Here is a 12068-nt window from a genome sequence, read left to right on the forward strand (position 1 = left end):
CAGGATTCCAGCCCAGCAGTGAGCCCTAGGGTGACCCCCCAAAAACAGTGCAGGCTCCAGGCAGCTCTAGCTGCGAGGGGCTCCCTCAGGTATGAGCCCTGTCCCCTCACCCCAACCCCAAGGACCACACAGAGTTCTTAGAAACGTTTATTGTAACAAAATGTTCCCATATGCAAAACTGGAAGGGTGCAGGGCCAGGCTGCCTAGCTGGGGGAGGCAGGGCTGGTGAGCAGCTGCTCCAGGCACCGCTGGACGTGCTCGGGGCCCCGGTAGGCGCGCTTCAGACCCCGTGGGAGGCAGCGGCAGGACTCCAGGTTGAGGAACCGCAAGCCTGGGCAGCTGCTGATCACAGAGCTGTGGGGCAGGGGAGACCGTGGGGTGAGCCACCGGCCCCCAGGAGACCCAGGCCCCGGCAGGACCGGGCCAGGCTGGGGAGCCCCCTCTGCCCGTGTGCCACAGCTGGTTCTGCCACCCTAGCCACCAAGGTCCAGCTCCAGTCCCCCTGGCTGACCCCAAGCAGAGGCCTGGCCAGTGTGCGCTCCCCTTTGGACCCCTGGAGCTGGCAAGCCAGGCAGGATGGGGAGTGCGTCGTACTGGCTCCAAGGGGCCAGGGGAGGGGGTGCTGACCTGACCGTGCCCGGTGTGACCCGAGTGCCCCTGAGGTTGAGGGAGCACAGAGCTGGCTGTGAGCCCCCAGGGGTGCCTGAGAAGGCAGCCAGGGCCTGCTCCAAGTCCTTCTCGCTGAAGCCCTGGCCACTTAAGTCCAGTTCCCGCAGAGTGTGGGCCCACTTCTCGGTCAACAGGGGGCTGCCCTCCTTGGCTAGAGTCAGCCGGTCAGACATGCCGTACAGGCCCAGATAAAGCTGCTCCAGCTCTGGAGATGAGAGGGGTGGGGATGAGCTGTGGGGCGGGCAAGGGTCCCCGAGCCACCCCTGCCCTGCCACCACCCAGGGAGAGCTGACCCCGACACGGCAGGTCACGCAGGCCAGCAGGTGTGATTCGGGCACAGCCACGGAGATCCAGGAGGCGCAGGTTAGGGGAGCTGTGCAGCAGGCGTCCCAAGGCCTCGTCACTCACAAAGCTGCAGGTGGGGCCGGCGAGGCAGAGCTCCTCAAGGCTGGGGAAGCCTGGGCCGGGCGTCGCCGCTCGCCCAGGAGGTTTGGGCAGCCACCCCAGATTCAGCAGCCGCAGCACCTGGGAGCAAGGCCCAGGCTGCAGGTGGGGAGAGGGGTGACAGGGGGCAGAGGTGGGGTGTCAGGTACCTGCAGCCGGGGGCAGGCTCTCTGCAAGGCCTCCACGGGCAGCTGGAGGGGAGTGTTGTTTCGGTTGATGCCCGTGCTCACCTCAAGGAGCTGGAGCTGGGGGCAGCAGCTGCTCTGCGGAGGTGGGGGTGAAGCGGGTCGGTGGCCTGGCAGTCCCTGGTTGTGCACCCGCTCTGCTCCTGCCTGTCACCAACCTACCAGCAGTGCACCCAGGATGGCTGTTGTCTGGGAGCTGCAGGTCAGCCACAGCTTGCGCATACGGGGCCCCACCTCCTCCAAGAAGCTCACCACGGCCGTGGACTCCACCTGGGGACCCAGCACAGGGTTACCTGTCACCTTGGCTTGGGCTTCCTCGGGGCCCCTGGGAACGCAGGGCTCACCGTGGAATGCTGTATGTCCAGGCTGTGGAGCTGAGGGCAGGCTCTGGCTAGCCCAGTCAAAGTGTCAGGGGTCACACCGTGGCAGTCGGAAAGCTTGAGGAAGGTGAGCCGAGGACAGGACTCGCTTACAAGCTGTCGGAGACAAAGGTCCAGTGGAACTGGGGGAGGGCAGGCTATGGTGACAAGGAAAGAAACCAGGGGCTGGTGCCACTCTATTGCCTCAGCTCTGACTTCCTTTCTGTCCATGCCAAGCCCACCTGGGGCTCCTACTTCCAGCATCTCCCTGGTGGAGGAGACAAGAAAGGAGAACCAGGCAGGTATCCCCATGGAACAGCGGTGGGCCCTGCGGTGCCTGACCCAGTCCCTAGGAATAACAAGCAAGCCCGGAGTGTGACAGCTGATGTGCAGGGAAGCCGTGAGTACTCACCTTCAACACAGCATGCACCTGGGACTTCCAGTGGATGAGCGTCAGCCTCTGGAGCTGCGAGAACCTGCAGGAACGGCAGAAGCAATTCCGCACAGTGTCCCCATGCTGTCTTCTTCTGGGTCCTCCCCACCCGTCACCTTGGTGCAGGAAGGGGCCTGGGACTTTCCACACAACACAGGTGCAGTAAGGGGATAAAGAAAAGAGGGACAGACGCCTCACCGATTGGGCATAAACCACTCCAGGGAAGCAAGGAGCTTCTTCTCAGCCTTGGCCCCCGCTTTTGTAGGGCGGCCGGCCAGTGGTGGCGACAGGGTGACGGTGTGCCAGAGAGCAGGCTGGGAGGCGGCCTCGTGCCAGCGGCGGCACACGCGTGCAGCCCTGGAAGAAAAGCTCTGCTGAAGGGCAGGGCCTTTTGTGGTCGATGCCACCCCCCGGACGCCGCAGCTCCTACAAAGCTGAGGGCGTTTCAGCTCAAAGTCGGGCGCCTGGGGCTCCAAATGGACTCCCGAAGAGACTGTGCTCTCTGGTATGCGTGCGTACGCGCTCACGCTCAGACGTCCCCGCCCCCGCCACCCGCTACAGGGGTAGCAACAGGTCAGCCAGAGCCGGGCCGCGGCGCTCGATGGGTCCGGGGTACCTGCCGAGGAAGGGCACAGGCCCATCGGCCGCCACCAGCAACCCGAAAATCTGCAGCAGGATTTCCAAAGGGATGCGGTCGCCCCAGCCCGGGTCGGGCCCTTGCTGAGGCGCGGGTGTAGGAGCCGGAGCAGGTGCGGGTGCGGATTTCGGCTTGGCCTTGGCCGCCGTGGCGCGGGACCCAGGCAACCGCAGCCGCTGAGCGCGGCGGGCGGCGCGCCTGTGCGCGCGGGCGCGGGCGGGCCCCGAGCCGGGCAGCACCAGCAGCATGCTGTCCGACTGCAGCAGGTGGTACCCGGAGCCGCTCGGCGCCAGCCGGTCCCACCACCAGTCCTCGGCCGAACGGGCCCGCACCCCAGCCGGCGGCGCGCCCCGGACTCGGCGCCGGGCCCGCCGCGCCGCACCGGGCGCCATCGCCAGGAGCCAGACCCAGGGGAGCGGAAGGGGCGGGGCCGGAGGGCGGGGCCGGCCCCTCCCCGCAGACTCGGCGCCCGCTTCCGGGCACGGGACTTCCGGCGGTGGGTTCTAAGCGTGCCGGCCCCCGAGTGCGAGCTCTGTCTCTGTCCCGTCCACACACCCCGCACTCACCGGCTCTGGGCTGGAGCCACGGCCCTGGGCCGGAGGCGGCGCCCTCGCCGCCTGGCCTGCCGGCCTGCCTCCGACCCGGGGAGCACCCGGGCGCTGCACCGGGGGCGCGGGGACTCCGTCGCCCCGGGCTGCTCTCCGCCGCCCACCCGACGCAGCGAGGGCGTTCTCGCTTCGGCTACATCCCTTCAAAGCCCCACCGGTCTCCCGCCTCCTGGGTGTCGCCAAAGCTCCTCCAGACTCCCAGGTGGGCGCGGAAGACGCTGAGGCACGCGTGGCGCCCGCCTGAGGGGTACCCCTGCCACGGAGTCCTGTCCCCGTGTCTGTTTTGGGGTGAGCCTGGCGGCAGTCTCGACCATTCAGACCCGAAGCCAGCTCCCTCGTTACCATCCTTCCTGGGGGGCCGCCAGGAAGTTTGGACCCAGCTGTCCGCTTCTCCACCTTGCGGTGCCGCGGCCCTGGCAGCGGAGACAGGTACCACGTCGTGTATTTTGGCCCCTCCTGCCCACCCCCGTCCTTCCCGGGTCTTGGCTGTCTGGCCTTCTCCTGAGTCCTGCGTCTCTTCCTTGTGCTTTCTTCCGCCTGCGCGTCTGTGTCCTTCAGGCTAGAAACGCTCCTCAGTTTCCAGAAGAGTGGAAGCGCCTTCTCTGGACCGAGGTGGGGGCCCAGCCCTGTCCCGGGGGCTCCAGCCTCGGCTGAATGGCCGCACCTCCGCTGGGCCGTCTGGTGTTGACCCACCTGTTGGTAGCCCTCTTCGGCATGGGCTCCTGGGCTGCCGTCAACGGGGTCTGGGTGGAGCTGCCGGTGGTGGTAAAAGACCTCCCTGAGGGTGAGTGAGAGCGCACCAGCAAGTGAGGGCCGGCCAGCTCCGCCCTGGAGGGCGCGGGCTGCTGCCGCCTTGTCCCTTAGTCTCTGAGGTGGCCTCTCCCTTCCCTGCAGGTTGGAGCCTGCCCTCCTACCTCTCTGTGCTCGTGGCGCTGGGGAACCTGGGCCTGCTGGCGGTGACCCTGTGGAGACGGCTGGCCCCAGGCAAGGGCGAGCAGGCCCCCATCCAGGTGGTGCAGGTGTTGAGTGTGGTGGGCACCGCGCTGCTAGCGCCTCTGTGGCAGCAGGTGGCACCGGTGGCGGGGCAAGACCACTCGGTGGCCTTCCTGACACTGACCTTTCTGCTGGCACTGGCCTGCTGTGCCTCGAACGTCACTTTCCTGCCCTTCCTGAGCCACCTGCCGCCCCCTTTCCTGCGGTCCTTCTTTCTGGGTCAGGGCCTGAGCGCCCTGCTGCCCTGCGTGCTGGCCCTGGTGCAGGGTGTGGGCCGCCTCGAGTGCCCGCCGGCCCCCGTCAACGGCACTCCTGGGCCTCCCCACTACTTCCCAGAGCGTTTTCCCGCCAGCACCTTCTTCTGGATACTGGCTGCCCTCCTGGTCACGTCGGCCGCCGCCTTCCAGGGTCTCCTGCTGCTGTTGCCGTTACCACCGTCCACACCCACAGGGGGCCCGGGGCCCGGCCTGCAGGTGGGAGGAGCCCCAGGAGTGGAGGACGAGGAGGAGGCCTTGCCACTGCAGGAGCCACCTTTCCAGGTGGCGGCCAGCACCCCTGGCCCAGACCCGGAGGCCCATCGGCTGCTCTCGGCCCGCAGTGTCTGCCTGCTGGGCCTGCTGGCCGTCACCAACGCGCTGACCAATGGCGTGTTGCCTGCTGTGCAGAGCTTCTCCTGCCTGCCCTACGGACACCTGGCCTACCACCTGGCCGCAGTTCTGGGCAGTGCCGCCAACCCCCTCGCCTGCTTCCTGGCTATGGGCGTGCTGTGCAGGTGCACAGGGGCCTGAAGCCACTCGGGCTGGGACTCAGGGACGGGGACCCGGTCCCGGGACAGCCGGCCCTGACTTTCTGCTTTTCCCCGGCAGGTCCTTAGTAGGGCTGGGCGGTCTCTCTCTGTTGGGCATGCTCTTTGGGGCCTACCTGATGGCGCTGGCAGTCCTGAGCCCCTGCCCGCCCCTCGTGGGCACCCCTGCAGGGCTGGTGCTCGTGGTGAGTACGCTGGGGACCCTGAGGCAAGCAGGTGGGGAGGGGGGTTGGCCACGGAGCTGGGGGCACCACACGCTCAGCCTGCTGCTGCGTCTGCCCCCCAGGTGCTGTCATGGGTGCTGTTCACGGGACTGTTCTCATACGTGAAGGTGGCCGCCAGCTCCCTGCTGCATGGGGGCGGCCAGCGGGCACTGCTGGCCGCGGGCGTGGCCATCCAGGCCGGCTCCCTGCTCGGAGCGGTCGCCATGTTCCCTCCCACCAGCGTCTCCCACGTGTTCCGCAGCGGGAAGGACTGTGTGGATCTCTGTGGGCCCTAAACCCGGGCAGGTGGGGACGTCACTCCACCCTACCTGCCTTCAGGTGCACTGGCCGCTGCCCGGGGAGGCCCTCCCCATGCAGGGGCACCTGTGCAGGCCCTGCACACTCCACAGAGGGCCCTGGCACGTCGGCCTGAGCGAGGTCCCCACTGGGGCCGAGGGCAGGCCTGGAGCTGGGCCCCGGCCCGGCGTGGGCATTGTGTAGTAAAGCACGTTTACCCTAGGACTCCCTCCTCTCGTGCAGATGGGGACGTCCCCAGAGCCCCTGCGGGGGTCTGGTGGTTCTGGAGGAGCCCCCCACACACACACACTGTGCTGGCGGTTCCTGGGGTTATGCCCTCCGAGCCCAGGCCTCCTGCCTGCCGCCTGCCCCTGACCATTGCCTCTCAGACCCACCCCCACCTGCCCCCTGAGAACTGCCCCGAGGGAGGGCGAAGGCCCACTTCTGGGCCAAGGACCCACGCAGGCCTGGGCGGTCGGAGGCAGCATGGTGTCCACTCAGTGTCAGCCCATCTGGCATCTCCAGCTAAGTGGTAAGGCCCCCTCCCTCTGGGCCCCTGCTCCACAGCCCCCTCTGGGTGTGTGCTGGGCCCAGCCAGCCAGGCACAGTCATCAGGCGGGGGGCTGTCCCCGCTTTGTGACCTGGGCGTGGGCCTCCTCCCCTGCCGCTCTCTGGGGGTCCTGCCTGGGCCTGGCTGCCGCCTCCAGGCCCGGGAGGAGCTCGGTGAGAGGGACTGTCCCAAGGTCCCAAGAAAGGTCCCAAGACTAGCTGGAACCTTTCTTCTCAAGAGCATTGACCCCTTCCCTGAGCCTCCAGCCTCTGGCTTTTTCCACGACCCAACTCCCACATGTCCCAAACCCTTTGTTCAGACATCAGCTGCCCCTTCCTGAGCAGCTCGTGCTGCCCTGGGACAGGCGGCTGTGGGGGCTGCCTCTCTGTGCCAGCCACAGCGCATCCTGGGGGGTGGGCGGGGCTCTCCCGCCTGGACTGAGCACTGGAGCGGAGCCGCAGGGGTGTGCAGGGGGGGGCCGCCGTGGGGCGGGGCCGGTGAGGCCCCACAGGAATCGGGAAGCGAGCGCTGCTGTCCCTGCCCCCAGCTCCTTCCCATGATTGTTCTGGTCCTTGACTCGGCCCGGCCTGTGTGGGCGCCTCTTCCTGTCATTCCTCTATACCCCCACCCCCACCCCACCCGCCTCGGCAGGACCGACAGAACATGAGGGAGTCCCCCATGGACTCAAGGGCAAGGCCTGCACACCCTGGCCGCCAGAACTTCTGGTCCGGGGTTCCAGGAGCCCAGCCGGGCCCTAGCCTCCTGGGGATGCAGCAGGGGCCACTGGGCCTGGCTGCTTGATTTGGGGGTGGGGACTTGGGGGCAGTGAGTGAAGATACAGGGAGGAGGACAAGGCAGGGTGGGTGGCAAGGCCCTGGGTGCGCCCTCCCCACACACCTCATCAGCACATTGCCCCCCTCCCCCCCACATGCATCACCCTGGGGCTGGAAGGGGGTTTGGAGGAAGCCGCTGCCCTTTGAAGTCTGCAGTGCCTCCCAGGCCTGAGAGCCGCCCGGCACACCCTTCCCTCCGGTGGCTGCCCGGAGCCGGGGCGGGAGGCCAGGGAGGCAGGACGGCCCACCATGCCAGGCCCCTAGAGCTGGGCCCTGCCTGCGGGGCCTGTTGGGGTGCTTGAGCCTCCAGCTGGGCGGCAGGTGGTAGCTGCCCTGGGGCTCCCAGCTCTGCCCAAAAGATCCTCTCAGTCTTGGGGCCAGGGCACTTGGAGGTGACCTTGGAGGGAGGCTGTGGCCCAGGCAGGACCTATGGCAGCACGTTGTCCCCAGAGGGCAGGTCTGGGCAGCCGCCACTCCCAGGTGTGGCCGCCTGAGCTGTGCCCGAGCAGGGAGCACCGGGCTGGGCTCTGGGCGAGGGGCTGAGGTGGGGCCTTCACCCTCCCAGTCAGCGCGTCTCAGCCCAGAGCCCCCACAGGTGTAGGTCCTGATGTGCTTGGAGCTGTAGTGGCCCCTGGGTGACAAAACGGTCTAGTCCCCTCATTTGCATCTGCTCGGAGCCCCACCACCTGACCTGGGGGCGTGGGACGATGGTCCTTTCAAGGGGCCCCCCCCCCCGCCCCGTGGAATTCTAAGGGGCCTCCCGGCCTCCCTGAAACACTAGTGCGGGGGCCGCTGGGTCCTTGCTCCTGACCATCAACGGTTCCAGGATCTGCTGCTCTGACCACGCACCCCGGCCCCCGGGAGCCTGCTGCCCACTGCCCTGGGGTCACTTGGGCCTCTTCCAGCCCAGACACTAGCTTGAAGCACGTGGGATGCAGGGCTGTGCTCCATCTTCCCACGCCTGGAGGACAGTCTGTCTTTCTCTTGGTGACTCCCCCGCCACAGTCCCTGGGGTCCCTCTCCTGGCCCCCACCTCCGGCTCCCTAGCAGGATGCGTCCCTGACCTGCTCCACCTGCAAAGGAGAGTCCCCAGGGCCCCTGACCCCAGCCAGGCCAAGTGGGCCGCAGGCAGGACCTTCCTCAGCTGCATCCCCCGGGCGGGGCTCCCGTGTGGTCTCTTGGGGCGTCCGGGGGAAGCTCTGTGATTCGATGAGAAGCTGCAGGCTGACCTCAAAACCCCAGTCCCTTTGCACGGGCAGTGGAGACCAAGCTCACCGAGGAGGCCGGCTGAGGGGGTCCCTGGGGGGCCACCCCGTGGTGGTCTCTGGGGAAATTCATGCCGCAGACACCCCTTCTCAGGAGGCCGTGGCGGACAAGGGAGGAGCGCCAAGTCTAGACGCCAGTCCCTGGGAAGGCCGCCAGCTGCTCACCCCCGCGGCAGCCTTGGCTCAGACACCTGCGAGGAGGTGAGGGTGGATCGGGACGTCTTCCAACAGGGGCCTGATGGAGGAGAGTTCTTCTGGCTGGGTCGACACTAACCGTCCTGCCTCCCTGTGAGGTCTGTTGGCTGAGCGAGTGTGTCCCCTGCTGGCCTCCCAGCTACCCCAAGTGAGGTTCCCCTTCCTGGAGCTCCACAGGGTGGGGGTTCGTGCACCTGTCTGTGTCTGTGTGGTCGGAAGTCTCCGTTCTGCCTCCCAGTGGAAGAGCTGAGTCCCGCAGCGACACTGTGCTGACCGTTTCAAACCCTGCCCGGCAGTTTTCCAGAGCGGCTGCACGATCCCAGCCACGCAGAGGGCTCCAGTTTCTTCCAGGGGGTCTTGGGGAGGGGGTGTCCCCTGCGGACAGCTCAGGGGCCGGCACTCCTCAGGCTTGTTCACAGGTGGTGACCACGGGGGGCGGGGGGCAGCCAGCAGAGGCGCTGAGCCTTCCCCAGGTCAGGGCTGCACCTGCACAATGGTGTGAGTGCCAACGTTTCGGAGGTCACAGGCCCTGCAGGAAGTCCCTGGAGATTTGCTGGTGCCCCACCCCCGCTAAACTCGTGTGGTCCTTCTGTTGTGCTGTCCTCCCGCTGGCCCAGTCCTGCTCTGCCGACAGGGGTGCAGGTTTCCCGCCAAATCGTGTCCTTTGGGTGTTAGCTCAGCCCACCTGACCTGTCCAGTTGGGATCCCGTGTCTTCCAGTCTGAGTTTTCAACCGTCCACACGTGACTCCCCACGAAGCTCCGTACAAACAGGGGTGTCTCGGTGGCCTCCACTCCTGACTCAGTCGATCGCCTTACTGATACCTTTCATGTAGTCTTAGATTTTCTGTGTGATGCCTTAGGATGATTTCATGTTGTATGTCATCAGTTTTTCAATAAGTTTTCATAATTTTTTAAAACTAATTTTGACTCGGGTTTTTTTTTAAGATTTTTGTTTATTTTTAGAGGGGAAGGGAGGGAGAAAGATCAATGTGTGGTTGCCTCTCATGTGCCCTCTACTGGAGACCCAGCCCACAATCCAGGCATGTGCCCTGACTGGGAACTGAACTGGTGACCCTTTGGTTCGCAGCCCACGCTCAATCCACTGAGCTATATCAGTGGGGGCAGTTTCCATAATTTTTAACGAACATAAAAACTATCTACTCATATTTATAAATCAGGTGTCACATTCACTGTTTTCTCTTACATGTAAAAATGTTGGGTAGTGCCCTGGCCAGCGCCCAGGTGGCTCAGTTGATTGGAGTCGAGTGTCGTCCTGCAAAGCGAAAGGTTGCTGGTCTGATTCCCGGTCAGGGCACACCCCCAGGTTGCAGGTTCAATCCTCTGGTCGGGGCGCATAAGAAAAGGCAACTAATGTTTCTCACTCTCTCTTCACCCCTTCCTCTCTCTCTAAAGGATAAAAAAGTCCTTGGGTGAGGATAAAATACATAAATAAAATAGCCCTGGCTGGTGTGGCTCAGTGGATTCAGCACCACCCTGAGAACCAAAAGGTCACCAGTTCAATTCCCAGTCAGGGCACATGCCTGGGTTGCCGGCTGGGTCTCCAGTAGGGGGTGCATGAGAGGCAACCACACATTGATGCTTCCATTTCCCCATCCCTTCTCCTCTCTAAAAGTAAAAAAAATATGTGGGGAGGGGAGCTGGATTGGGAGTAAAAAGGAGAAAACTATTTGAACAATGATTAAAATAAAAAATAAAAGTAAAAAAATACTTAAAACCATCTGTAAATCATATCAATTTACTAGACTCTAAACTGAAATGCAACCTTTTAAAAAGATATTTTATCTTTAGAGGGGAGGGGGGAAGAAAGAAAGAGGCAGAGAAACATCCATGTGTGGTTGCCTCTCATGCATCCCACCCATGTGCCCCAACTGGGAATCAAACCAGCAACCCTTTGATTTTCAGGCCGGCACTCAATCCACTGAGCCACACCAACCAGGGCTGAAATGCAAGATTTTCAAATGACAGCTGATGCTCACTGAATCATCTCCTGACCCTGCTAATCTGACCTTTCCTGAAAGTGTCCTTAGTTTTCCCGGGAACGTTAACGTTTCTGTGGGTTCCCTAGGAGTCTGTCACTCCTTGTACCAAGGCCTACCCAGAAATTGGTGATGAACCCCAGGCTGGTGGACTGGCTGGTGCACTGCCTACTGCTGGGGCTGCTCGTGACGCGGGTGTGATGGGCCACTCTGATGGGACTTGGGCTGGCCACCGGCATCAGTGCTCACAAAGCCCTGCCGTTCTGTGGATTCTGGGCTCTACAAGTGATCAGGATGGTCATTTCCTACTGGGCCCAGGAACTGAGAAATTTGCCCAAATGATAGGAAGTATGTTTCTCACCTTGGGAAAACAAGGAACAGAGCCTTTTGGAAGTCAGTCTGAGGCTTCTTATGAAAACTTCAGCAAAGCAAACTTAGGGCGGTGCAGGTGGCAGGCAGCGGCCGCGCTGGTTAAGGGGGTTCATAGCAGCTGCCCTTGAGGGCCCCGAGCGACCCTTATTGGAACTCTCCTGTGCTACTCAGAGGGCAGCTCAGGTGGTTAGAGTGTCATCCGATACGCTGAGGTCGTGGGTCTGATCCTCTCCCCGGCCAGGGCACACTCGAGAAGTCAACCAGTGAAGGCGTGCACCCACGAGTGGGACAGCAAGTCAGTGGGTCCCTCTCTCCCTCAAATCAGTAAGTAGAGGGTTTTGAAAAATCAGACGGGTAGGGAAGACCGTGATGAAAATTTTAAACTTTGGGGTAAACAGAATATATTACCGATGCTTCCAGTGGGAGCCCTCTCGGGGCCTGTGTCCACCCCTCTGGGTGTTGCAGGTGAGTGACAGCAACACACGCCCTTCCTTTTCATGGGCGTGCAAGTCAGGTTGGTCCTGTGGAGACACTGCTGTTCGTCTCGCCTCTGGAAAAACCATCTCCGTCTTTTAAAAATTCAGTTCAGCCTTCCTTCACTCCATATAAATCCGAGGTTTTGAACTTCTCTTTTGAACTTAGAACCACACTCCTGGCTCTCTCATTAGTTAATGGCTGAAATAAACCTCTGACACACTGCACTAGTTTTTGAGTTGCTGGTGGAACAAATTACCACAAACTTGGTGGCTTATAGTGACCAAAGTTGATCCCACCACAGTGCTGGAAGCCAGGGTCGGAAACCAAAGTGAAAGTGCGGAGGGGGTAGGGTTGCTGGCTCCTGCTGGAGGCTCACGTGGGGGGCACTCTGCTCCGGGTCACTCCTGCAGCTGGCTGTGTCTTCACAGGGACTTTTCCCGTGTCTCAGACCTCCTCCTCCTTGTCCTTGCCCTTTGAAGGGCACCAGTCCCTGGATTTAGGGCCCACCCTCACCCAGGATGTTCTCATCTAGAGAACCTTCATTGTGTCTGTAACACCCCTATTTCTGTATAAAACCACAGGACAAATTCTGGAGCATACTGCTTGGGTATATCTTTGGGGACCGGGACACATTGCTCATTTTATATCTGTGTGAGAGTCATCCTTCTTAATACACTTTTTTTTCTTTAACAGCAGTTTTGGAGACTCAAGGGCTTGGGGACACGGGGATGCTGGGGGATTCTGA

General features: G+C 62.9%; 2 protein-coding genes across 9 annotated transcripts; one reads left to right on the forward strand and one right to left on the reverse strand.

The window, feature by feature from the left end:
• Positions 1 to 132: 132 nt before the first annotated feature.
• On the reverse strand, positions 133 to 3146 carry FBXL6 (F-box and leucine rich repeat protein 6). 5 transcript variants are annotated; one of them, XM_036031621.1, is made up of 9 exons: positions 2707 to 3146; positions 2289 to 2447; positions 2070 to 2133; positions 1643 to 1774; positions 1461 to 1568; positions 1344 to 1376; positions 963 to 1194; positions 628 to 874; positions 133 to 354 (listed from the first exon to the last, which is right to left on the reverse strand). In XM_036031621.1, the coding sequence occupies exons 1-9, from the start codon at positions 3117 to 3119 to the stop codon at positions 204 to 206; spliced, it is 1539 nt and encodes a 512-aa protein (XP_035887514.1). In that variant the 5' UTR covers positions 3120 to 3146; the 3' UTR covers positions 133 to 203. The 5 variants fall into 5 exon arrangements, with proteins under 5 accessions (XP_035887514.1, XP_035887512.1, XP_028389542.1 ...); XM_036031619.1 differs by having other exon boundaries at positions 963 to 1212; XM_028533741.2 differs by having other exon boundaries at positions 1263 to 1376; positions 2707 to 3145.
• Positions 3147 to 3205: 59 nt separating this feature from the next.
• Positions 3206 to 9398, forward strand: SLC52A2 (solute carrier family 52 member 2). 4 transcript variants are annotated; one of them, XM_036031633.1, is made up of 6 exons: positions 3206 to 3764; positions 3894 to 4119; positions 4230 to 4345; positions 4736 to 5100; positions 5195 to 5318; positions 5420 to 5858. In XM_036031633.1, exons 2-6 carry the CDS (start codon positions 3990 to 3992, stop codon positions 5630 to 5632), a joined length of 948 nt encoding a protein of 315 aa, XP_035887526.1. In that variant the 5' UTR covers positions 3206 to 3764; positions 3894 to 3989; the 3' UTR covers positions 5633 to 5858. The 4 variants fall into 4 exon arrangements, with proteins under 4 accessions (XP_035887526.1, XP_028389557.1, XP_035887524.1 ...); XM_028533756.2 differs by adding an exon at positions 9111 to 9398 and having other exon boundaries at positions 3209 to 3764; positions 4230 to 5100; positions 5420 to 5642; XM_036031631.1 differs by having other exon boundaries at positions 3210 to 3764; positions 4230 to 5100.
• Positions 9399 to 12068: the final 2670 nt, after the last annotated feature.

The sequence above is a fragment of the Phyllostomus discolor genome, chromosome 7 (assembly GCF_004126475.2).
Source record: "Phyllostomus discolor isolate MPI-MPIP mPhyDis1 chromosome 7, mPhyDis1.pri.v3, whole genome shotgun sequence".
In the NCBI taxonomy this organism is placed as follows: domain Eukaryota; kingdom Metazoa; phylum Chordata; class Mammalia; order Chiroptera; family Phyllostomidae; genus Phyllostomus; species Phyllostomus discolor.